At 38.9% G+C, this 27,149-nt stretch overlaps 2 protein-coding genes across 7 annotated transcripts in view; one reads left to right on the top strand and one right to left on the bottom strand.

Annotated features, from left to right (window-relative positions):
• The window catches only part of EFCAB7 (EF-hand calcium binding domain 7), a 28,154-nt gene extending 7,599 nt beyond the window's left edge, over positions 1–20,555 (bottom strand). For 2 of the 5 annotated variants that reach the window (XM_069861880.1, XM_069861881.1), the window contains exons 1-9: positions 17,425–18,115; positions 13,071–13,282; positions 10,857–10,943; positions 9,833–10,028; positions 8,928–9,052; positions 3,628–3,769; positions 2,628–2,737; positions 1,577–1,734; positions 1,246–1,379 (exon numbers count right to left, since the gene is read on the bottom strand). In XM_069861880.1, coding sequence (XP_069717981.1) covers positions 1,246–1,379; positions 1,577–1,734; positions 2,628–2,737; positions 3,628–3,769; positions 8,928–9,052; positions 9,833–10,028; positions 10,857–10,943; positions 13,071–13,282; positions 17,425–17,611 — 1,351 coding nt within the window. In that variant the 5' untranslated portion in view covers positions 17,612–18,115. Of the gene's footprint in view, positions 1–1,245; positions 1,380–1,576; positions 1,735–2,627; positions 2,738–3,627; positions 3,770–8,927; positions 9,053–9,832; positions 10,029–10,856; positions 10,944–13,070; positions 13,283–17,424; positions 18,116–18,414; positions 18,422–20,238; positions 20,260–20,433 lie in introns of those variants that run through there. The other 3 variants (XM_069861882.1, XM_069861878.1, XM_069861879.1) reach the window with 3 other exon arrangements.
• A 34-nt stretch (positions 20,556–20,589) lies between these two features.
• Positions 20,590–27,149, top strand: part of ITGB3BP (integrin subunit beta 3 binding protein) — a 29,958-nt gene continuing 23,398 nt past the window's right edge. The window contains exons 1-2 of one of the 2 annotated variants that reach the window (XM_069861941.1): positions 20,590–20,681; positions 25,541–25,583. In XM_069861941.1, the coding sequence (XP_069718042.1) occupies positions 20,677–20,681; positions 25,541–25,583 (48 nt within the window). In that variant the 5' untranslated portion in view covers positions 20,590–20,676. The remainder of the gene's footprint in view (positions 20,682–25,540; positions 25,584–27,149) is intronic. The other variant, XM_069861942.1, reaches the window with a different exon arrangement.

Here is a 27,149-nt window from a genome sequence, read left to right as displayed (position 1 = left end):
GAAACAGGTGGGAAACTCATTTATAGAAAAGTATTTTTGTACAAACTTTCCATTATTTAGGAAGAAGTCCAATATCTCAGGGTTTTGGGGAGGAACAGTTAACAGAACTTGCCAGATCTGAAGTGTTTTGGCCCAAATTAAGCAATGTGTTGCAGCCTGCCAAAGAACTACATCAAACATAACATGGGCCGGTATCTAATGACATGCCATACTGGCATTTCAGACATCAGTTGGAGAAAAAACACATTTCTTAAAGAAACTTCTAATTTTCACACAATGTCTTCTAAATTTCCAGTTTGTCCACTCACTTCAGCTAAACTGCTAATGCTTTTAAACTACTGCTTTCATGCACTGTATTATTAGAGTAGCCTACAGTCACTGGTTGCATTCTCCTAGTCCTGTTATGAGGTAAATATGTGCATTCTCAAGGCCTTTGCAGGCTTGAAGCAGTGCCACAGAATTCCATTGTTCTTAAAAACTGACATTTGTGGCCTAGCACTGCTCCTGCAAGCTGGCAAGATGTCCAGTAACACTGATGAGATATATCAGCAGATAGAAAACAAAGTACAGCTGAAGGAGTCTTAACTGCCTGTCAGCTTCCTCATCACACTCACGGAAGTCTCAGAATCTCACAGCTGTCATATAACACAATATGTACAAACTGACACACCATATACGAACTTGAAAAGACAAGAGTTTTAATAAAAAACTGCTTACATCTGAAAAAAATACATAGTTGCAATAAGCATTTTCTAGTATCTAATTTTCTAAACAATCAACGTAAGCTCTAGATGTCATTTTTTAAAGCATAATGTACACACGCAAATTAGATGTCCCTCTCAACACTTTGAGATATGAAATAAATGTCAGCTTATCTGCAGAAAGGAGATTGATTAAATGAATACCTGTTACAACTTAATTAATATGATCCATGATTAGAAAACTCGTAGTTTGTGGCAACAATATTATTTTTCACCTACAAAACTGCAATCAGCAATGGGAAGAATTTGCAGAGCAGAAGGTCAGTGGCACACAAGCCAGTATGAAGCAAAACAAAGGATGGAAGACGGGAAAAGGAAAAAAAAGAAAAACAAAGGCAGAAGAGAACAAGGTGTACATGTGTTCTTGGTATAGGCTACAAAATACTCAGTTCTACACTATATACATAGTAGAAAGCTATAAACAACAGCTTGGAAGTATGCCGATAGCCCTAGTTAGTTCTATAAAGCACAGCAATGAACTTACCCCTACATACAGCCCATGCTTCCTCATCACATTTCTCACCACTAGTTCTCAGTTCAAAGAAATTGTATTCCTCCAAACTCAGAAGGCCATTTCCATCCAAATCAATTGTTTCAAATATATCCAGTAAAGCAGCTCTAAAAAATGAAAAAGGCAGAACTATTTCCAAATTCTTGTTTCCTTTACTGTCTCGCAATTTTGAAAACTATTCAGCCTATCTCAGAATACTCTATACAAACAGGATTTCAGTAACACACGGCTTTTAAAAAGCTAAATGTTATTTGCAGCACACACCTTTAAATAGTTACCATGCCTGTTTGGGAACATGACTCACCGGAACTCTCTGGTCAGAGCCAATTCTCCATCTTCACCTCTACACACCAGCTTTGCTTCTCCAGTAATATGTGGTTTTACCTTCTTCAACCTACAGCCTGTTGTGAATGGGAGTAGCCAGTAAACACCTGATCCAAGCTCTCCTTTCCATCCAAACATCTATTCTTAAAGGAAGACAAGTTTATAAGTTAATTCTCATATGACACTTTTCTTTATTACTAGCAACATTCACACAGAAGCGAGATACCACAGGATGCCATTTTAAAGACACAAAAACTAGTGAATCTCTTAGTTATCACAAAAGTTAGAAAAACGCATAGGACCAGAAATGATGGGAGAATAGCCATTACTAGAAACATCTAATAACAGTCCTATCAATTTTCAGATTTCTAACACACTTTAAACTTTAAAACAAAAGCAGCCAAAAGCAGCTGGCAAAACCCACCAAGTTTTTAATTTCCTCCCTGATTTACCAGCTTTGTTCAAACCACCAACAAAAACTCCCTGTGTAAAAAGTCACAAGCAACCCTGTGGCCTGGAAAGGGGAAGTAACTTAATGCAGTCTTTTCCCCTCCATTATTTCTGCCACAGGATAAGAACACTATGAAGTTCAAAATCATATATATGGCAAGGAGAAAGAAAATGAAATTAAATTATAGCAAATTTTACCTTTGAGCTTCTACTTTTGAAGATGCAGGAATACAAGTGAGTTTCCGCAGAATATCTTACAGATAACCAGAAACTCAGCAATACTTGTCAACAAACTACGTGATAATATGGTCCTCACAGGAATTGTGTTAAACTTCCATACATGTGGCTTGCAATTCCGTTCATCCAAAGGGCATAACTAAGACAGTATTACACCTTACCTCATGTAAGTTCTGCCAATTTTGAAGGGGAACATGCACAGAACAAATGTTTCTTCTCTCCTTTAGTCTGCTTAGGTTCAGTTTGAATTCCTTCCAAACACACAGGAAGCCTCACCCACACAGCACTAACACATACACTAAATATACAACAATTAAAATAGGAATACAACCAAAATATCTAACCTCTTTGTTTTGTTGTTCAGTAAAACTCACAAGTTGTAGATTTTCTTGGGTTTCATTTTCCTTAAGAATATACAAAGCTGTATCCACTGACAACCAATTATAAGATTTTCCTAAAAAGAAAAACATTCCCAACACAAATGCTTAGCAATGGCACAAAATTGTTTTTCCTTGAACCACAAAGTAGATATTTCTATGGTATTCATCATATTGACCCTTCAATAAGAAACACCACCTCAATCAGAACCAATTACCAACCAGTAGCACAACAGCCAGTGCAGATCACTCTACAATATCTTTGAGATTTAATGGTTCCTGTTTCACAGGATAAAGAGGAAATAATCTACTTAGGGGAAAAAATAATTCCAATGCAGCAACTAGATAAAGCTCCTTGATAAGGAGAAAACAAAGCAAATAGCATTTGGGAAAAGGAGCAGAAAGGCTCAGGTCACTCTAATGCCAGGCTTCACTCTTAAGATGAGAATTAAAACAGGAAAACTAAGGTATAAATTCTTCAGACAAGATTCATAATCAAAACATCAAAATATCATACTGCCATAAAAAGCCGTAATACTTTTTTTAATATTTATAAAAGTATTTGAGGCAGAGACTACAATATTCACTAAGTTTTCTATTGTTGCTCCACACAAAGTATATCAATGCCTTAAAGAGAGATACTGCAAACAGTGCTAACATTTCAATTGTGTATTAAGAAACTTCATAAATACATGGTTAAAAATTATGTAAGAAGTTTGCTGACTAAAGAGAGAAGGATAATGAACTTGGCTGATTTTCACTGCTCATGCAGTGAGCCCGGAACAACTACGTATGGTGTGACAAGTTAAACTGTATTTTTAATAGGGCTCTGTCAACAGAGAGAAGTATTGCTGTATCAGAATATCGCAAGGTATTGCAAGTAAGAAGGGAGAGATTTAACAGCAGGAAAAGAGAAAATACTTTTTTATAGAGGGAAAATTCTCCAAAGAAATACAGAAACACTTACCTTCTACCTGACGAAGGTTTAAAGGCTTGATGGTAATACATACTGTAGACCTTTGAGGTAAATGCAACTTGTACTTATGACTAATGATTTCACCATCTTCTTCTAAGTAGAAGCATCCTTTTGATTGCGCACATTGCCATTCCTGGAAACCAAGAAAGCGTATTAGAAGTTGCCTTGATCTCTGATCAAGACAAAAGCACCTTCTCTGAAATCAATTAATTTGGAAATTTAATAAATCCTGTATAAAATACACTGGAGGATACAGCACTGATCTTCTACTCCTTTTTAAAAAAAAATAGCTTTCTCCAATAGTCCATTTCATAGTCAATTTTTGCAGAGCAGTTGGTAACACCACTTCACTTGTGAAAGTACTGCAAAAACATACAGATTATCTCAATGCTCAAAATGGTCAAAATTAAATTTCAATTGCCATGAAGAACCAAACTGTACTCATTAAATTCTCTGAACTGTGAGATTCACCAGTGAAACACTGGAATTTTGCTGCATTAGTTTCATCAGGCCAATCAAGCAAAGAACATAATTTAATAGCTGAGCAACGAGGACCTATTTGCTCAGACAAATAACAAACAAAAGCACTGATCAAATAAAGTGATTTTTCTTGACTTCTGTCAAAGCTATTGGAAAGATATAAACCAAAAGCTGCTGTGTTTGTGAATAACATGGTTTCTAGAGAAGCCGTGATTTTGCCAAGATGGTAAAACAGCTACACACTCTATTTTTTAATAAAGCAGATCCCAATTTTTAATTTCAGACATCATTTGAAAGATACTTTTTTAGCAAAAGAGAACTAAAGTCCTTATAGGCATGTTGTATTCCTTGACAAATGGCAGACATTCTCGACTGCTACATTCCATTTCTCTTTTAAAGAACCAGTTACAACACGTTCACACTCAGCTGATGGTACTTTACAGTCAGTGACCTAAAGGTGTCAGGCAAGAACTGGACTTAACTACTGTATGTGCACACAGAATGCCAAGTAACACACTTGGTCATACAGGCAGCTCTGGTCCTGGAATTAGACTTCTTTTTTCAGAACTCTACATTTCTTAAGAATACAAATTCCTCAGGGAACCATGGATTTAAGAGCCTTCAGTCCTGTGCCACAGTTCAGCCACTGATTTCTGTGGCTCTATACTAAACATTTCTCATTCAAACATTACCAAATTCATCTCCACTATGCTCCTTTGTGCTTTAAGAACTTTTTATAGATGTACTTTGGGCAAACTCATCACCTGTGTTGGCACAGAAAGACAGCTGAATCCAATACTATCTCTCACTCTGAATTGCTCTTATTTTATCAGTTTTACCCAAACAGTACAAACAGCTATGAAAAGAATCCTCACACTAAAGGAATTAGAATATATCAACCTCAGAACATCAATACGAACAATACTGAGAATTCAAGATTTTACATGCCTGGAAACTATCCTAATCTCAAATTACTTATTATTACGGTAAGACTATCCTATACTATCCAAGATGTTGATCTAAAAGGAACCATCATTTCAGCCTCAGTACCCCGACAGTTGTGGTGGTATAACGCATCACGCCACCTTTAGATGTCAAATTTTGCTAATTATATTTGCACACAGGAGTATGCAATATGAAGTACTCTGAAGTATAAATACTATGAACCTTGCAACTCATTTTGTGCTGTTCTTGGAGGTTTGTGATCTTTAAAGAAATTAAGAGTTTGTTAAGGAACTTCTAAGAGACTTCAAAAGTAAACATTCTTCTTCAGAGCACAGGCTATCAAAAAGACAAAGATCAGTTATGCCAACTACAAGAAACAGGGACAGCCAATCCCTGATGGAAACTAATATTCCAGTCCCTCCCCTCCCATAACCTCACATAATCTTTTCCAGTTAAAATAACACATTGATTGCGGACCTTTGTGGAAACCTATCTTATCTGCCATCACAGATGCTGAGGGAACAGCACGCTTTTAGAAGAACAACAATCCCATCTCACCGGCTACATCTGCACTGTGAAATAAAAGGCAGCAAGAAGCAAGATGAAGTGTTCAGCACCCTGTCATCCATTCCATTTCAGCTGCTAGCTCCTTCCATGGCTCTGTTTCAGTTGACCACAATTAATGCTCTTCAAGAAAACGTGTGCACAGTTCAAAGAATTTTTCACTTCAGGCTCCACTTTCAAAAAGAATCTGCTTGTCCTGGCTACTTTTATGGAGCAGTAAAGACTTAATTAACGAGGCTGCTAAAAATTTTATACTAGTCTTTATCTACGAGACTAGATTTCTAGTGACAGGAAAAGCAAAAGAGCTGCAATCGCAAACAATAATTAGCAAATAAATGAATAGACAAAAAGTTACTGAGACTTAATGGCGAGGGTTAGATGTTGATAAGATTCTCTCAAACAAGCAGATAATGGGAGCTAATATTAATATTACAATCAAAATAAGTTGGTGCTAGAATGTGAATGTGTAGTTTAGTCTGTTACATCATTTCTAGTACTATTCTGTTCTCAGTAAACAGTTTATTCCAATACTTCCATAACTCCAGACTTCATCTGAGGCCAATATGCAGTACACTAAATGTTCTCCTTAAAACTTGACATTACCAATATAACTGGTTGTTCACTCATTTAGTTTCAAAGCTTAATACCTTTAACACCTTCCCAAACTGTTTGAAAAATTAATGACATTTCAAAAACATCAAAGGGTCTGCTCATAAAGCAACACATCTGTTCTTTGAGACACAGAAGAGCATAATCAAAGTTTAAACGGCAGTCCAAGCGTGCTGTAACTATCAAACAATCTAAGCAAGCAGGGAAAAATATCACAAGGAACAATGTACAGGTCAAGGCATAAGCAACAGCAAGCAAAAGTGTGACAATTCTTTAGGAATCAAATGCTAAATCAAAACACTGTTATTCCAGCAAGGAGCATAAGGTGGCGCTATATTCTCTAAATTATCCAAGTCCAATTACAAATAGAGATGTAAATTTGGGAAGCTGCAGGATTTTTTTTCTGTTTGATCGTAGTATGTTACCTCCAAGTATAAAAAAGAAATTGTCAAATAATAGCTAACATAGTAGGAAATGCATGTATTCATAATGTTAACCATAAAGAAATGCTAGGGATTCCCTGCTGCTGCCAGTGCTAGTCGCTGCTCAAATAATGCATTCCACTGCTATTGCAACTGAAGTTATTAATGAATAGTCCACACACTCAAGCATAATTCAGAATAAAATGCAGTGTTTGCGAGAGGAATTGTTCCAATGCTTAAAGTAAAGAACTTCAGTTCAAGGTTTTCTCTTGTACAAAACCTCTCCTGTAAGCACATAAAGTCTTGCTGGTTCAATTGCGTGAAGCTACTTCACAGATATGTGTGGGAGCATATAGTCATTTCAGGATCAAGACTTTTCTCAGGTATTTCTTTTGCTACCTGCTGTGTGTACAGGACTTTCACTGACTTCAGTAGAGCAGAATGCAAAGGTAAGAATCCTTACCAGGGATAATTCAGCTACCCAGTGTAGAAAGATTTGAGAATTGGATACACTGCTTTCTTTTTTTGTTGTTAATGTCTTCCAATCTTGACTAAAACTGATACTAAGAACACTTTGCAGAAATTTAAGGTCTCTATCTGCCATCTTTTAATGAACTGTGATTCAGTGACAGTTGAAATCCAACAGGTCAGCATGCTGCTCATGCACATCTGTAGCACTTCTGTAACTGTCTAGTTTTTTCCCTCTGAATTTTTCTATATGGCTTTGAATACGTCACAAAACTCCACCCACAGAAGGCAAACACTCGGAAGAATGTACTGTGAATACTTTCCATGTTTTCTATGTGTTATTAAATTTAGATGTTCACCATGTTTTGATTTCCACTGTTCCCTTGTGTTACAAGTGCAACGCTGGCATTGGTCCAATTTCACAATGACAATATTCTCCTACTGTCCCAAGAAGACAGGTGAACTTAGAAAAAAAAATCTGAATGTAAGATAAAAAGATTTTTTAAGTGCTAGATTCTTATCCACACCACAAATGAATCACTGTGCATTTATTCATTGATTTGACAGAATTTGCATTGTGCTTTTAATAGTTTAAAAAAAAATAGTAGCTTTACACTCACATTTTTGTTTACTGTTTGATCTCTGGTTTTGTATGATGCTAATCAATAATAATTGATATCTGCAGCTACTTTTTTTCCAGCCAGTTCTTACTAGCTTGCACAAAGAAAGAGGAATCCAATACCGGGTAAAACTGTGCAATGGTTTTATATACTACATATCATGTTTGAACAAGGTGAAATTGCGGGTTAAATTGCATGGAGGTCCAGATACCTTAACAGACGCCGAAGAATTCCCTTAAGATTATGTTTTTAAATTTTAATATAGAACAAATGTCACTGTATAGCAATGTCGAAGATATAAAGGACTTCAGAGTTCAATAACAAACACAGAGTTGTTATTTGAAACAAAAATGTAACACATGAGAACAATCAGTTCAGTTTTCTAGCAGCAGTTATACTATGTGGTCATGACCATTTTTTTCCTTTTATACAGGAGTCTCAAGGTGCATGTTTTTAATGTTTCCTAGCAGTTTCCAGTTAATGTTTTATATTTCCAGAGCTATTATTTTCTGTTGAAAGAAAACTAGTAAAGGTTCAGTCAAGAAAGGGAAAACAAAGGAAGAAGATCAATATTAACACTCTACAAATATTGACTTAGTAAAGTGACTTTGTTGTCTTTCTCCCACAGGAATTTATATTGAATGAGTGTTTTATTTAAAAGAAAATACTGAGAGAGCATATTAGTCTAACTAAAAATCAATATTTTCAAGCTACAGCATGTATTTACAAATTAATGCCCAACAAACTGAATATGCTCAGAGATCTGTTATTTATTTCCAATTACCTTTCATCTAAAGGTTTATGATACATAATCTTTCCGACTACTAAAGCATCTAAAGTTCTCACCAACCTAATAAATTATTAAATTTTAAATTTCTCAAGAAGTCATTAAATGTTTTATCCAACAGTGGTTTCATTTATAAAAAACACACTTTGTTCTATTAAACCTTCACACCTGAAAAATTATTTTCAATAACTAGATGTCAGCAAAACCAACAGTATATAAAAATGTTAATAATAATATGTATCAAGAAACCTCTCACTAGTTTATAGCTGCCCTTGACAAACTATTAATAAAACATAAGCTAAAAATCAGGGGAAAATGGTTTCTTATTTAAAATGCAATAACATATGTGCCTAGAGGAAAACAGCATAATTTCACTAGGACTAGCTTACACGATACCTTCATTGTGTCTGGCTCAATTAGTTTTGTGTTTCTGTTGCTACTGGCAGCTGTGCTGATAGTGGTAGAAATGGATGCTTTGCAAGTCTGAGCTGATGAGGGTCTTGAAGGAGTTCTACTATCACCTATAAACATAGATATTTAGATACAATTACATTATTTCAAGCTGCTCCCAGTACTGTTTATGATAAAGCCTTACATTTATAGGCACTTCAACCAGATAAATGTTGTACAATTATAAAATAAGTCAGCTGAATAATTCATTAGTCAAAAAACTTTACTTCCCTGACCGTACATCCCAGGTGAATGCCCACACAAACTACAGAACCTTTGGAACCAAATCTGCCTGAAGGACTAGAATTGAAGCAACTTAAAGTAAATAGCACACACTACATGCAAATATTTCATACGTGGTACTGCAGTCTGTAAGCCTATGATTTTTTTCCCATTTGGGAAGGTTTCTAAATATTTTTCTAACTTCAGGAAGAACATTAAACTCTCATATTGATTGTGATTGAAAATCAGCCTCATTAATTGAAAGAAATAAACTGCTTATTGATAAATGCTTAAGTTTTCATCTCTGATCTGGGAAAGAAATAAATAACTTGCTATGTTACAACACCTGAGCATTCATTTTCTCTTTTCCCTCTGCAGTGTCACATGAGAGTCAACAAAATTCACCCTGCACAATTTGAAAGCGGCAGTTCATAAGTGCAGCCAAAGTCCATTTGAACATGGGAATCAGATATTCTACCGAGACATTTATGCAACTGCCACAGCAGAAATGTGTATCAGGCAATAACATCCTCACTCATCTGAGAAAATTTAAATAAATACTCAACTGTTCACTGACCCAGAGCATGAACTCCAACAGACTGAAAACTCGCACTATGAAATACAAATACCTTTTGGTGGTGCTAGTTTGTGATCAGTTTTCCTCGAGACCCTTGGTGATGCTTTTGACACCGGCAGTGTGATCCCTTCAGAGGAAGTTTCAGCTTGACTTCCAAACTGCTGTTGCTTCAATCGATTATCAGCCTCCAGTTTCTCTCGTGCTGTCTTACAGCACTGTTCACTAGTTGCCATGTACAAGTCACAAAACTTTAAACACAGAAAAGTACTCTGTCAAGAGAAATATTCTTATGCACAGTTTTAAGGATTAAAATGTAACATTGGTAGGGAAAGGATAGATGTAATGCATCTCTTCTTAAAGCACAATATTAATTTGCATTTCCATGATATTTCAGGGTAACCGCTCAAGTGACACGGTAAAATGGAACCATGGTTAAACAAGGAAGTCAAAATATTGAATGAAATTTAAGTGCGACATTCAACCCAAGAGGCAATTTATATTTCTTCCTGGATATTTGAAGACTGTTTTGTTTTTTTTTTTTAATGTAGACTTTTTGATAGGGGTTTGGTTTTTCTGCAATGAAACTATATTTATGTACAGATTTTTTAGACTGCTTATTCAGATGTCAGAAAAACTGATGAGGCGGTGCACCTTGACAATCAGATATTCAACATATACAATAATGTCTCGTGCATGTGAAATTATGAAATGTCACAGACAGCAACTCTCACTGATTAGCTAAGTCTGCTGTCAGTCGTCTTCTTTATCCTACCATTCCTTTAACTTTTAACTTCACACATGCTGTTGGTTTCCGTACTTGCAACTAGGCTCTGCCTAATACACTAAGTTCACTTGCAGCAAGTGACCTTTTTGAGGATAACAGCCTGATAAAGAGAGGCAAACAGAAATAGACACCAGGCCACGTCCCACTGTAGAGGCAGTTGGGGGACACTGGGGTAAGATTACCAACAGACCAACACGTGCAAATAGTATGTATTACGTTTGATAATGCTACTGTTGTCAACAACATCAAGCCAATAACACAGGAACTAATATTATCATTCTGACTGCCATACCTTGTTGTAGTCCAGTTTGCCGCTGCAGTTAAAATCAGCTTGTTTAGTAATGGTACTGACTTCATCCAGAGTCATTTTTTCACCTCTCTGCAATAAAAAATACAACACAATCTGGGTTCCTAAACAAGAACACTGTTCACCTACAGCACGTATTTAATAAAAACACAAAGGAAGATTCTTCTAATATCCTCACAGAATCTTATCTTGCAATAGATTTTAACAGATTTTCATGTGAGTCATCAAAGCAGAGGTCAGCATTGTAAGAAATTATGTCTCTACAAATGCTACCAGATACTGGACAGGTGAATTGCATCAGTTTAGGCAATTTTGTGGCGACTTATGGAAACATATCATGAATGACACTACTATCAGCTTCAGAAAATCTTCCATAAACTGAGGAATCCCAACTCCGGATATTCTTACTTATATTGTAGCATGCTAACAACCAAGACCTAACTTCACGATTATTAGTTTCGCTTACTTATTTGAGCTATCGTTTTATACCAGTCTACATCTGTGATTTAGTTCACTAGAAGGATTATCCCAGGCATGAATCTGTCTTGCACCTATCTCTGCTTGGAATCATTAGTATGAAGCCAAAGCAATTGCTCTCCCGGAACCAAGTCTGAAGTTGCATGTCAGAATTCCATTTCAAATGCCACGCTTACAACGTGGACACAAGGTACTTCCCTGACGAAGTAAGCATCTCTTCACAAGGTCCTCCAGCAAATTCCTCTACACAGAGTCATAGGGCTGCTTGCAATGACAGAGCAATATATGACTGCTATAAGAAATCTACTTCACATCACTTTTCAGCTACAGATGAAACAGGTAAACACGTGATGTGATGTGCTGTGATGTGCTGTGGACATATGCTCGAGAGCCACAGCGGCTTGCAACAAATTGCATCCTTATCCTCCCATCTCTGACCACCACCAGTTGCTACTGCAAGCGCATCTAGTAAATTCTTCAGTCTGGATCTATAAGAACTGATGCCCTGAGTTTATGTAACAACACAGAGTTTATAGCTTTTCATGGCATAACTACAGTAGCACTCAACACCTGTTACTTCTGTCTTTTGCTGTATAAAGAGTATTTCCTTGTGGTTACAACTATATCTTTTTGTTCATGCAGAATGAGGACTGAAGGTCCCGCCACAAGGTTTGAAGCTAACCATTTCATTTTGTTTATTGGGTCAACCACAACACAGTATGTAAATTGCTTGTTCCTTCCAACCCAGTTTTATTATCACTTCTAAGCACTCTACTCAAATTCTACTGATAGTCTATTTTAATTGTTACTGCTTCCTATTGCTTGTGCTGTGCAAGATGATTGGCTTTTACAATAGTGAGGGAGAGGTTTGGCTGTATAGATAAAAGATCCGACAGAACAGAGAAAGAAAATCACTGTAAACATCTGTGAAGTACAACTATGTAAAGTCAGACCATCAACTCTACACCAACTGGGAAGACTGTTACGTTTCAAGGGGTTTGTTTGCCTGCCTTGCAGATCAACATCTTGTCAATATTTGTCATTCTAAAATACTCTTGCTAATGTTTTCTTTAAAGTTCCATCTCCTACCATCTCCTATCATCATAAAAATCTCAGCTCCCATTTAAAAAAAACCAAACAACTTTGTATCCTTCCAGACTATACAACAAAAGCTAAAAACATGGTGGCAGTTCAGCAGCTAAATAAGAAGTCCCAGATACTTCTAAATGCCATTATTTTAAGCCATATTAACAACGTGCCCAGGCCTTATGACGTTTGCATTCTTTGGGTTGGTAATGCATAGTCTCTAATCAAAGTACTGACTTACCCTAGAGGGATAGGGTTAAGTCCCTAGAGAACAGAGGGATTTGCATTAACTGAACCTACGGAGAGAGCTGTGTTTCCCCTTCTGTTACTCCACTGCAGTACAGACAGGGTTTCAACAAAAAAGTGTCTGAAAGTATGAAAAATATTTTCTCTGCCAGCTTCCACCTTTAAGGTGCAATTGCTGAGCAAGACTGATAGGTTATCAACTGCAAGACTTTAAGAGGAAGAAATAGAAGAAAGGCCATAGATTACCACAGAACAGTAGGCATAAAATTGCAAAAAATTACATGAATGAGTAATTTATTCTTTTGAATAGATATGCATTTATACATTCAGAATAGTTTCCAAAATCTCTAATGGCTAAAGATGGATTATTAAGTTTCTACTGACACTTACCGTTGTAAGAATCTTATAAAGTTCATCATGTAAAATATATCCAGTGTTATTTTTGTCTATTTTTCCAAATGCTGCAAGTAGTTCAGTTTTTGTTGCTGTTTTTTCTTGTTTTACAATAGCACAAAAATCATCAAAATTCAGTGTAGCAGTTTGTGAAGTCCAATATTTATTAACCGTCTTCTGAGATGGATTTCTTCCAGCCTGTTGAAGTACTGAACAATAAAACTTGACATTAACTATATATTCCAGCTGTCAGTAAAGGAGTTTTCTCAAAGCATCCTTTACTCACTTTCTGTGTTCAGACTTTTTTTTTTTTTTTAAGCCAAATCAATCCAAGGGAAAAGTGGGTCTGAAGGACAGTTTTACTTACAGCTTCAATCCTCTACCGTACTGATACAGACTGACTGTGACCTTCCCTGGCCTTGAATTCTGTGGTTTGTATCAGGGAGGTTCAAGCAGCCCGAGAGGCAGATGAACTCACTCACAGAAACTTTTGAATGGAGTCATCAAACAGGCAGAGCCTGGCACCCTAGATCACCCCTCACCAACTATGATCCAGCACAGAGACAACATAGGCCGCACTGCTAAGAATCACACCTACCTTCTTCTACAGAAACAGGAACAAACCAGAGAGCAGTCTGTGACTTGTTATAACACGACAATGTCACAGGAATTATTTTGCTTAATTAAAGGCTCTGATCTGCATCTTCTACTTACTCATATGCACTGTTCTACTAAACTCAATAGGATGTCTTCCATAAAGAAAGTTAACAGATTCAAACCATTCATTAAGTAAAATATACATGAATTTAAACACAGTCTCCTCAAGTGACAAGTGCAAAATGCAGCCCAGTGTCTATATACTCTGCCTGAATATCAAGAATTTATTATTTCTAAGTTTGCACATTATTAGATCCTGTTTCTAAGATCCATACAAGTCTTTCCATTTACTTTGCAAAGGACTGAGATCTAGTGTAGACTTTATCTTAAACGATCTTTTATGTCACACCTCTACTTTTGAACTTATCAATTCAAATTACGCAACACGAATTTTAAATGTATAGGAAACAGGATACCAACAGGCGTACGTTGCTAAGGCCAACAGCCAATATAATACACGCGACCAGTTCCACTGCTCCTACACCTGGCATTCCTCAAAATTGATTTGCTGGATCTAGTTAGCCTCTTAAAAGTCTTTACTGAAAACATCCTTTCATCAGTTTCCGGTGTGAAGAAGGTATAGTATTAAACTGAAATTAAATTGAAATTCACAATGTATCTGAACTGGCGGGATGTTTTTATATCTTCCCACATAATCACGTTTTTTAGGGCAACACAAGACATCCTTCATCTCTGCCTAGGCTGGCAGTTTGATTTTTAGCCAGCTGACCACTGACCGAGTCTATACTGGCTGAGAGCAGTTCAGTAGCATCTGTGAAATGAGTGGTGGCATCGTTACAATTCTTAGCAGGCAACTGTGTCACCATAAAAACAAACAAACAAAACCAGACACCTTTGTTGCTAATCTCAGATTGAATGCCAAGGACTAAATAAAGATTTCTGCCCTGTCACCTTTACAAGTGGAGTCAAGAGAACACGGCAAAGTTTACAGCTTTATCCATGCAACACTTGGGCACACAGCAATTGTTTAAGGATTGCAACATCAAGGTCAGCCAAGGAAGGGCAGTTACTCTGCGTGTTTGGTTACATGAATAGCTGAGTTCCCTGGAATGTCAATATAGCACAGTATTCACTTACAGTTGACAAGAGTATCCTTCGAATATATGACAAGTTTGTATTTTTATATATACAGGGAGATCAGCACTTGCCATACCTTACATGCCTCATGAGTTTGTTTATATTTCTTTACAGACTGATTCTGCTAAATACTTCAAGTAAAATTAAAAACACATGAATTGAAGCTACTATCCATGAATAAGTAAAACTCGTATAAATAAAATGTCACAGTGCCAATCTCTGAGTAAATATTTTACAGTTTAGAACATTAGCTGAACATCATGTAGCAAAAGATGCCTAAACACTGGCACCACTTATTCAGTAAATGCCAGAATTTATTTGAGATGAAATATAAGTCTATAATAACTCCCAATGCTTATGAATTTTAAAAGCAGTTCTTAAATATCTCTGAAAGGACTGAAAGCCTGAGCACCTAACTGCCCTTTCCGAGCTGACCTTGAAACCAAAATGCCCAAACACTTGCTATGTAGTGAAGTGGCATATGGATAGAGATGAAAGCCAAAGCATATGTGAAAGAGATTACATTCATTCACACCACTCCTATCTTAAAATCCAGATTATCCCAAACTACCATTAGGATGTTATAAAGGCACTTTTATTACAGCTGAGAAAGCCTGGATAACACAAAGTCACATGCTGAAGGAATTCACTTGCTAATGGGTAGAATTTAATGTACTGGTATAGGGAAAAACACTAGAAACAATCCATGGAACAGGGAGCCACACTCAGCTTTTACAGTGGTGGTTTCCACTCAGAGACCTCACATATTTTAGGCACAGGCAATGCAGCCTTTATGCAGAAATACTTCCTCACATATACAAAAAAAAAATATGATGACTGGAATCACGATATAACTAATTTATTTGATAGCTCAGCACTGGTTTGCCGTTAGCTATTGCTTGGGTTTTTATTACAAACAAATGCAATGCCATAATACACATACCTTTTACTGGTGCCATAATCTATGAGCAGGACTTGAGAAACCAACCTGTTCTACCATCAAACCCAAGCGCTTTCTGAACTGCACCTCGAAACCCACAAAATAAAAATCATCAGTTTTTTAATGACACATTTCTGTTCTTTTTATCTAACTGAAGGTTTATATTCTCTTGATTTCTTTGTCCACCATGTGAGCTGGAAACATTTTTTCCAAGATTTTCACCTCACGAAATTCCAGGCAGAAAACAGGACCAAAAGACACTTTTCACAAGTTCCCTAACACAACCCCATGCTACTACACATACAAATAAACTATTTTCATGAAGGAATAGAAACACTCTAAAAAACAGAAAAACCGCAACAACTCCCAAACACAGTAAAACCTAATACACAATCCTGCAACTCCAAGAGATAGCAAAGTTGGTATTCTCTGTGCTTGAGAGACTTTATCTCAAATAGTGAAACCTACTTCACAACTAAAACAGGTTATTATTCAGCCTTATTTTCTTCTTTATCTTACACAGTCATTAAGATAGATTACACAGAAATCAACTTCCAATACACCCTCCCTAACTACCATTTTTCAGGTAAAGTTTAGTAACTCTCCTTAGTAATTCCATGCAAGGAACTTTAAAATTCCACAGGTTTTCTAACCAAACTTTGTTAAGCAACACAGTTTTCATTATCTACCAACACATTTAGCTAGTACTGCTAAAGCACTGAAAGGATTTTTTTTTTTTGCTGTTGTACTACTGAGAGCAATCCTTATACACAAACATAACATGGATGAAAAAAATAAACAGTTTTGATTTTAGTCTATGGGAACACTGTAATTCAGTAGAAGTTTAAGGAAAGTAAGAGTTAGAATTCTCATGACACACCAGTGTCCGAAACAGTCCATTTGATCATGTAAAGTTGGTAGAGGAAAGGCAGTATTTTCACATATTAGACAGACAAAGTGCATTAGAACTGGTTATTAGGGGTGAATCACCATATCCATGCCTCCAATAAAAACGTTTCCTATTAACCCAGAAATCTCTGTGCCAATTAAAGCCAGTTATCGTGGAGATTTCCTGTGCCAGGGCAGCTGCTCACTATAAAATGAACTGAGATCAACTCACTTAATCATTTGTAGTAGGAACGAGTTCATTGCAGAAATGTCACAATCAAAAAAGCAGGGCCTAGGCCCACCTCAAGTAAGCAACAATGCTGCTATCAAATTTGGTGTTGTTAAACAACTCACTTAGGTCCTCTGTAAGCTGTCAACTGGTATTGACTTTTGCCCATTCATACTGGTGATTTACAGGTGGAAAGCCCTGTATACTATTCCCACTTTCACGAGTCATTCAACAAATAGCAACAATGATTAAGGATTTGAGGAAAATGAAAAAAAATGAGGAATGGTAGTTTCTATAATCTTTGAAAAATCACTACGTGACACATTTTACAACAGGTAAATGGTGAAATGTCTTCAAAGACACAGCCAGCAACACTTGATATCTGAACTAAAAGCACTGTAAAACTACTCTAAATGCCTTTAAAACAGTTACTCATTTTATGCATTGGGATACTCTCACTACTGAACTGCTGACTGTATAAACTACTCACTACCCATCGCACCCAATAGTTACAGCAAAAAAAACCAAGGAATCATTACCTAAACTGAGTTGTTCTTTTGATTTAATACTTTCTAAACTGCTTTTAAAAACAGTTAGATAAGCTGCTCGGCAGTTCTTGTAAAAGACTGCTTCTTCTGCATGCTGGGACTTCTTTCCTTGCAAATCTTCTGAGCGTGTGACTTTCTGAATGGAGAAGGACGCGTTTTTCTCAGGACTGCTGGCCATTCTGTGAAGAACACAATTCCAGTTAGAAGTTGTAACTGTCTTGTCTAGTTAATAATCCCTCTGCTTTACCCCCTGAAACACAGACCAGCACAAATTATCCTAACATCAAGGTCATATGTTTCCATTCTCTGAATCCGAGATGGGAATACTTATCTGGGCTTGTATGTAAGCATCGCTGGATCCACAAACAGAAAGAGCTTGAACTCTACTTATTATTCACAACTTGTTCTTCACTGGGAGTAGAAAGTTTCATTTCATTGTATTTTTTTTTAATTTGAGACATGTGATAACACAATGATTACATAGCTGTGTTATTTGAAAGTACAGAAACAGATTTTCAAGTTATCTGTGATAAAAACCATGTTTAGAAATAAACCACTAGGACTTGTCCTTACCGCACATTCCCACTAGAATTTCTACTCTTGCCGTGTTAGCTACACTCTCTTAATGACAGAAACAATGGGAGAATTTGCACAGAAATGCACCTGTTGCCTCTGATGACTTTACTCCCACCGTCTATGCTCAGCACAATTCATCACAATGGTAAATTACTGAACATGCCATACCCACCAATGGTTTGCTCCCAGTGCCACTTTCATTGTTGCTACAGATCACCATCACATTAGGAAAAAAATGGTAATTTAAACATGGCCACAGGTGGCTCAGAATTATTTAAAGGACTTTTTCACCAAACAAGAATAACAAAGTTAACATTATGAAGAATGGATGCAGTACTTGTCTCATTGGAAAGAGCTCTAGGGCTGCATGGTCACAACTGACTGATCACATCATTGGGGACTTACTGTATTTCTTGGTGTTAACAGCACAGGAAAAGCCTCCTTTGTCCTCCAGTGAAACATACATATAAGCATGTTTGTACTGAACTGCGTATTTGTATTTGCGTACCTCCTCCCTCACTCAGAAGCTGATTTTCGTATTTCCAAGACTGATTTATTGGAAAACTGTGTAGCTTTACATAGCTTAAGCAGAAATATTGCATAATGTCATAAACACCATATAGTTCAGTGTTAAAAAAGTGACATAATAACTATCAAAATGATTACAAGCTTTCTTTTTCTGGTGCTAATTTATACCAGCATGGGCTTTTGGTTTCTGTTTTTAGTTTTAACTTAATAAAACACATAGCTAATAGCAAAACTGATCAAGATTATAAACCTTACCCTTCAAGCATCTGAAGTTAAGCACACGTAGTTCTACTTTTAAGAATTATCTAAATATACTTATTAGAAATAAATAAGTCTGAATATGCATAAAAATCTGTGGAACTCAGGCCTTTTAAAGTAGAAGAACATTACCCATATTGTAAATTAATGGAAAAAGATGTGAAATGCATTTTTTCTAAATTATAAAAATTATTCCAAGCAGTAACTAATACTGTTTGCTCACCAACAGCCAGTGAACTTTAACAACAGCTTTCTGCTTTTACCAAGGGTGATAAAGGTTTTTAGGTGGCCATCACAGAGGGACATTAAATTGTGCCGTACTGTGGGTCTAAAAGCCTCTCTTACTATTTTACCCAATGTTAACTTCAGCAAATATATTCCCATATAATAAATTGAATATCTCGAGTTCAGCAATAAGACAACGACATCATTGGGTCCCCTTCAGGACTCACTGGATTCTTACTCAGGAGGCTTAAATGACTCACACCTTTTTGAGTTATACAGGTCTTCTACACTTGGGAAAGAAAGATAATAATCGCTTATCGTGCCTATTTGTAATCCACAGGCTGCCTGCCTGACACTTTAATGTTACAGTGGCATTAGAAGGACCCCACAGGGACACAGTGACAAAGCCCAGTGACTGCAGATGGGTGTCACTATAATTAAGCAATGGTGTTACCCACACAGGATGGAAGTGGGTTAAAGTCAATGAGAAGAATCATAGAATAGTTTGGGCTGGAAGGGACCTTAAAGTTCATCTAGTTTCAACTTCCCTGCCATGGGCAGGACCACCTCCCACCAGCCCAGGCTGCCCAAGGCCCATCCAACCTGACGCTGAACACCTCCAGGGATGGGGCAGCCACAGCTTCCCTGGGCAACCTGTGCCAGTGTCTCACCACCCTCATGGTGAAGAAATTCCACCTTATGTCTAGTCTAAATCTGCCTCTCTCCAGTTTATACCTATTGCCCCTCATCCTATCACCACAAGCCTTTGTAAACAGTCCCTCTTAGCTTTCTAGTAGCCCCCTTCGGGTACTGGAAGGTCACTATAAGGTCTCCTCTGAGCCTTCTCTTCTCCAGGCTGAACAAGCCCAACTCTCTCAGCCTGTCCTCACATGGAAGGTGCTCCAGCCCTCTGATCATCTTTGTAGCCTCCTCTAGACCCGTTCCAACAGCTCCATGTCCTTCTTACGTTGGGGATTCCACAACCGGACACAGTACTCCAGAAGAGGAGTCACAAGAGAGGAATAGAGGGCCAGAATCCCCTCCCTCGCCCTGCTGGCCACGCTTGCAGCCCTGGACACGGTTGGTCTCTGGGATGCGAGCGCGCACTGCCGGCTCGTGTCGAGCTCCTCACGGCGCAGCACCCCGAGTCCTTCTCTGCAGGGCAGCTCTCAGTCACATCACCCCCATCCTGCATCGAAACCCGACCCAGGGTACGACCTGCCACTCGGCCTCGCTGAACCTCACGAGGTTCTCACAGCCCCCCCGCCTCCAGCCTGTCCAGGTAGAAGAATAAACGCTCATCTCCCAGTGACGAGTTGATAACACCCCAACTCGCCTTTCCGCTCCTCCCCCCTCCCGTTACCGAGTCGCCTCTCCCGCGGGCCGCGGCGCTGCCGGCGCTCGGGCACCCACCGAGCGAGCCCTCGGGAAGCGGCGGCCGCGCTCTCGCTGCCGAAACGCCGCTTTGGGGAGCGCGGCGGCCGAGCTGCCGGCAAATCCAAGCGCTCTCCCCGCCACCAAGGAAGCTCTTTCCTACCCCGGCGGCACTGAGGGCCGCGGGGACCCCGCCCCGCCCGGCGCCGTTTCTAGCCGGCGGCGTTTGGGCTGCGCACGGCGCGGCGAGGCGGGAGATCCGTGAGGGCGGCGAGCGGCGCCATGTCGTAAGTACCGGGTATGGCGGGGACACGGCTCTAGCCGCCTCCCCGCGCCGGGACCGGGGGGAGAAGGGAGAAGGGACCCGGAGCGGGTGTGGGGGGAGAAGGAGAGGGAGGAGGGGATGGGGGTTGAGGGACCAAGGAAGGGGTGCGGGACGCGGGACCGCGAGGAGAGGGGATTGGGAAGGGGTGCGGGAAGAGGAGATGCGGGAAGAGGGACCGGGAGGAGCGGGGTGCGGAGGGGTTGAGGGAGAGGGGCCGGGAGGGGATGGAGGGGTAGAGGGAGGACGGAGCCGGGGGGGCCGGGAGGTGCGAGGCGGGGTGCGGGAGGTGGCGGGGATGGGAGAGCCGGGAGGCGGGCTCTGTTTCTCACTCTGCCTCCCAGTCGCTGAATGGGGCTGGGACGCTTTGCAAGGGCTGCTCCTCGGGGCAGAGCCTCGTCCGGGCGAGTTGGGGCGGTGATGCTCTCTGTGCGTTCCATGCCTATTCCTGGCTTCCCCGGCCAAGGGGAGGTTGTTCATCCCTGCCCGTCTCTGGATGAAGCCTGCGGGACAGTGACGGGGCTGTGTCGTGGGCAGGTTGTGCCCAGTTTAACACCTGGTGTCTGCGCTGCCAGCACTGGCAGGGGGTGACACGTCCTGCCCCCGCTTTGTGTCGGGCTGTGTCCCTTCCTGTCGTCTCTCGGCTTAATAAACTGTTCCTGTTTCTCCTATTCTTTGCGATTTGTCAAGCCTTAGCCGGGTAAGCCTGATGCTGTCTCTGTGTGTCTTTGCTAATCGTGGGCTTCTATTCTATTGAAGAAGAATAAAGAAGATGCTGACTTCAACAGCAGTGCGGTGTGGCCGTAAGACCTGTGCCGCCTGTGTACAAGCTTGGGAAATTGTCCCCCTTTACAGCTCCTTATGCAGTTTCAAAGATAACTTCTGTTAGAGTTAATATACATTCCAGCTTCTGCCAGTCTTTCTCTTGACCCCTGGAAGTTGAAGTCATCTTGCCAGGCAGTAGGAATATCAATACACAGGGTTTGATAATTTTTGGTGTTTTAAGACTGTTCCACGCTTCGTGTGCTGAGTTTAACTGCCATGTAAGCTGAATGGAGAAGGCTTGTGGCACTGTTGACGTACAGGAGGGAAGGGATACCATGCAGAGGGACCTGGACAGGCTTGAGAGGTGATCCTGTGTGAATCTCTTGAAGTTCCACAAGGCTGAGCTGCAAGGTACTGCACGTGGGTCAGGGCAGTTTGAAGCACAGATACAGTGGAGAATGGATTGAGAGCAGCCCTGAGGAGAAGGGCTTGGGGGTGCTGGTGGATGAGAAGCTCCCCATGAGCCAGCAATGTGTGCTTGCTGCCCTGAAAGCCAGCTGTCTGCTGGGCTGCATCAAAAGAAGTGTGACCAGCAGGGTGAGGGAGGGGATTCTGCCACTCTGCCCTGGTCTCATGAGACCTCCCTTGAAGCATTCAGTTCTGGAGTCCTCAGCACAAGAAGGACAAAGAGTGAGTCCAGAGGAGTCCCATAAAGGTGGTGAGGGGGCTGGAGCACCTTCCATATGAGGGCTGAGAGAGCTGGGCTTGTTCGGCCTAGAGAAGAGAAGCTCTGGGGAGACTTTATAGCAGCCTTCCAGTACTTAAAGGGGACCTGCAGAAAAGCTGGGGAGGGGCTCTTTATCAGGGAGTGCAATGATAGGACAAGGGGTAATGGCTTTAAACTGAAATAGGGAGGATTTAGATGGGATTTAAGTAAAAAGTTTTTTACTGTGAGGGTGGTGAGGCACTGGCACAGGTTGCCCAGAGAAGTCTTGAATGCCCCATCCCTGAAGGTGTTCAAGGCCAAGTTGGATGGGGCTTTGAGCAACCTGATGCAGTGGGAGGTGTTCTTGCACACGACAGGAGTGTTTGAGCTGGATGATCTTTGAGGTCTCTTCCAACCCAAACCATTCTATGATTCTGTCTAAAATGATCATGTGTTCTTTCTGCTTTTCCAATTAATAGGACATTTTTATTGGCATGTTTTGAAGATAAAGCAATATGTAAATAGCACAGTGGCGTTTTCTTTTTTTCCTCAGTGAAAGCAGAAACTCAAGAGGATGCTAACTGAAATGGCCTCAAAATACACTACAGTACTCTCTAGGGTATTTTTAATTAAATGGTATAATCAAGTCCTCAATTCTGTATCATCGGTTTTGTGCACTGAATCTGTACCAGACCATTACCATTGCATTCATTCATAAATGAACTGTGAAGGAAAGGTAAATGTACCTGGAATTAAAAACAATATAAGAAATCTATTTCTTTTTTGAAAGTTTAAATTGCTTGCCCACACCCTCACTGTTAAGCAGTTCCTGTTAAGCAGATAAGTGGTTTCATCAAAGCACAGTTTAGTGAGTAAAAGTTTCCTGGTTTTAGCAAGGAACTGACAGTATGACTTAGAGTGACGGGTGAAAAACAATCTATAGAAGGAGGTAGTTCTTTAACCTGATGAATATTATGGGCAAAATAATCATTGCAGGTTGTACAGCTAGCCCTAAACACGTTCTGTCATGCTTCCCATAGTTTTAAGAAAATAAAATAAGCGCTGTCAGGGAATTCTGAACTAATTCACGGGTAGGAGATTCAGGTAAATAAGTTGTTGTGTACTGTCATCATATATTCTTCATCTTTCTCTCTGCTTTTCTTGTTCACGCTCTGACTTTTGATTTTACTCCATAGCCACAACAAGGCTTTTCCAGCTATACAAAAATGATAAACCAAACTAGAGCTGGTGTTCTTCCTTGGTGTTTCCTAAAATACTCCAGGAATTTGGTTTGCACCCAAGATGTACATATTGGGTTTTTCCCATGTTCATATTTTGGAAGGTCTAGGAGAAGACACTTTGACCAACTGGATCTTCATGTTAGATGTCTGGATGCATTTTGTTTCAGTGGTCCTAGCCAGGGACTGTGTGTAGACCAAGAGCACAAATTTTAAATGATTTTGAGTGAATCGCAGTTGCCAGAGATTACCTTCTCACCTTACGGCATCAGAAAGAATCTCTAAAAATAAGCCCGCAAGAAAACCAGGCTGCTGGATAGGATGGAATGGAAAAAGCAAGGCAAAGTTGACCTGAAGCTAGTGCAGCTCCTTTCAATGCTGAAGTGCTTGCCTGGAGTGAGGATGCCTCTTCACTACCATAACTCAGGGTATTTGCAGGGCTTTTGCAGGCCAGCAGAGAGAAATTTGGGTTATCTGCAGCTCTTGCTGTACACAGTACTTGACAGACTTTAAAGAATGTAGTCTTGACCAGTCCACAACTTTCTCTCTAAGAAACTTACTAAATGTTTGTAATTTAGTGGGATTTTCATGTAGTTTCTCATTTATCTTCACCTTACAGCTATGTTGAGTCCCAATTCTGCTTCACTTTGGCTTCCAGATTCTTTTGAAGTCTGTCATAAAAGTTTCCATCATAACATGCCTTAGTATAACATGCAAATGCATTGCCCTCCAGAGCATTCTTTCAGAGTAGATGTATTAATAAATATGTTTCTCTGCTGCCACTGGGGTTGAAGATATAATGGAGTCTCCGTTCCTTAAGCAATATGGGATTCTGTTTAAAAGAAATACTTTTGTAAAGAATTCCATCAAACTGTTACAGCTTTAACTGCCCTTTGGCAAGAAGTTCAAGGGCAAATTTAAATATTACCTGTTTATCTGGCTTTTTTAAGGTAGAATACTTCCCCTTTCTGCGATAGAGATAGTTGTAAAAGACCATTAATGTAAGACTGGTGCCTGAGTTATATTTCGAAGATGTGTTTTCATTCTATTTTTCTAATATTTTAATTTACAGTTTTGGAATAGTAATATAAATTTTAAACAGATGTGTTTAGGATGAGGTCATCTTAACTCCTTACAAGTCAAAACACTATTTTCCAAGATTAAAAATGTTGAAATATGATGTATTTTCTGAATCTTTTTTAATTTGATATTATATATATGTTCCTTGGGGGCCATTTTTATAAAGCTTTCTTTTTTTTCTCATTGTTTCATATAATGCTCTAAACTATTGTTAAGATTTAGGAATGTGTTTAAAAAGTTTTAGTTGTCTCTGGGAAAAATACGCTTAATTTATGTTGACCTTTCTTTCCTTTGAGCATTTAGTCTGCATTCAATAAAATTTTGATGACTGCTCTTTAGAAGACAGCTGTACGATATAAAGTATTATAAATATTCAGCTTTCCTCTTCTAGCGCTGCCATTAACAGCTGGGCATCCAGTTCAGCAGAGCAGATTTTGCAGAGAGCGTTTGGCATGTTCCTGAATCAGTATAGTGAAGAAGACTAGAAAATAGTTTCTTATGGTTTGGGGACCTGTAAAGACATAGAGCATCTGTTCCCCAGTTAAGTCATAGTCTGGTAGCACTGAATCATATTAAGAGCTAAAATGACAGCAAGAACTACTTTTTTCACCTTGGCTGTACCTGTGTTTTAAATGCCTAATGCATTATTTCTGCTAATGGCAAAATAATTTCAACCCTTGCTCAGAAGGTATGTAAATGAAAATGCTTTTGCATTTTTTCATTGTTTATAGTCTTTGAGAAAGAGACAAATATACAGTGCGATTTCACTCCAGTGTCTTGATTTTTATCTCTAATATAAAATGGAGAATTGGATTTTCTTGTGCAAACACTTTTATCTGTCTAAACAAGCAGCATTTTTTCTACACAGTATGTTAATCAATTAATCGCTTTGCTTTGCATGACATTACTTTGCTTGTGTAGAATAAAAAATGTAAAAACCAAGCAAATGTCTTTAAAATTACTGATTATAGACCTTAATACCAGAAATCTTTGTGTCTAGATGACCCTAAAACTTGTCCATTTTCTCTCTTGCAGAGTTAAGAGAGCATTAAAATTGGATACTGTTAAAAAAGATGATGTAAGTATTTTTTGGTGTTTGGAATAATCTGTACTGTATATATATACACATATGGGTTTTTATATATGTCTATATGTACACGTATATACACATGATACTTCGTTACATTTCTATTGTTATAGATTGGATGTTATCTAGAAAAACAAGACACAAAATTATTTCTGAAAATATTATAAAAGTTATTGTGTTCTATTTGTCATAGAGCTGCCTGGCTTTAAGTAATACATATCTGCATGAATCACTTGGAAATAATGGAGAAATATGCGTATTTTTATTGCCATCGCTGTTTAACCAAGTGCTGAATGAGTTAAGATCCGTGGTGAAATAATTTATTAGAAATTAGCTCCTTTATCCTGGAAGCCAGTGCTCTGCTGTGTAATTGTACATGTATGGAATTATGATAAGGCTGTAATCTGCGTAATTATAAACTGCAAAAATTGAAATGAAAACATTAAAGGCATTTTCATGTCAAGGATATAATTACCTCCCTTAGCTAATCTGGCATAATGAAACAATAAAGTACTAACACTGCAATAAATTTCACCACAGTTATCACAATAAAAATAAAATTGTACTGTTGCTATTGTTTTTGTAAATGCAGCTATAGCATCTTCCCAGTACCAGCACGTCATGACATATGTCAGTTTGTTATCTGCTCCTACCAACAGTAGGTGTTGCTACAGACATCAATACGGAGGAGCTTGTGAGGATGGCAGTGTTTAAGGAAGGAAAAATTTTGAAGAGTATGTAAAGAGAAGGATAATAGCTGGTCAGCAAATGAGTTCCCAAAAAATCTCCACATCTGTGTCATTTTGAAGAAAGTTGTTTATAAGCAGCGCGTATCTGGAGGTCTCACTGCTATTTTGCAAAACAGCAACTTGCAATTTTAAAAATTTTCTAGATACTTTTAAAAAAAATGTTGAAACAAAGGTGGCAAAATACCGCAGTGGCACTAAAAAAAAAATCATTAGCAATTTAATTAGCAGCTTAGTGTACCATTACCCAACTTGTTCTGCTCAGAATGCAGCTGTGACTGTAATTTTGCATCTGTTTCTTGGGCTGTAGTAATGCTTTTGTAGATGAGTAGTCCAGCCAAGATTACACACAGTTGTTTTTCTGTCTTAAAGCTGTTCCTTCCCTGCCCCCTCCCCATAAGATAAAAAGAAAGTTTAAGTCAACAATTTAAGATTAATTATATAAACATTAATGTTTTCTATCATTAATTTGCTCAGTAATGAAATGAGTCTTTCCCAGACTTTTCCTGCTGCATTGTAAGGCCTTTAAGTCCCCTTTGTATGTGTAACTCTCCAATCTGATATAACCCGCATCCTGATATGACTTGTGTCTTTTATACATTACCTGATGAACCTGATTATTGACCTTAAAAATAGTGGGTTTGCCACCTGTACACCCCTTTTTAAGATCTAAAATTGCTGTAATTCAGTTTTCCAGGGGATATTTGTGAGACCTTAAACCTATGAGGTTTGGGCCTTCCCAGAGTTGCCTTTCCATTCTGTACTGTGCTCTGGACCCAGGGTGCCTTTGCTCACCACCATGTCCCCAGCA

This window comes from Phaenicophaeus curvirostris, chromosome 8, assembly GCF_032191515.1.
Source record: "Phaenicophaeus curvirostris isolate KB17595 chromosome 8, BPBGC_Pcur_1.0, whole genome shotgun sequence".
Lineage (NCBI taxonomy): Eukaryota > Metazoa > Chordata > Aves > Cuculiformes > Cuculidae > Phaenicophaeus > Phaenicophaeus curvirostris.
The sequence above is the reverse complement of the archived record's forward strand: the minus strand, read 5'-3'. Positions and strand labels throughout refer to the sequence as shown.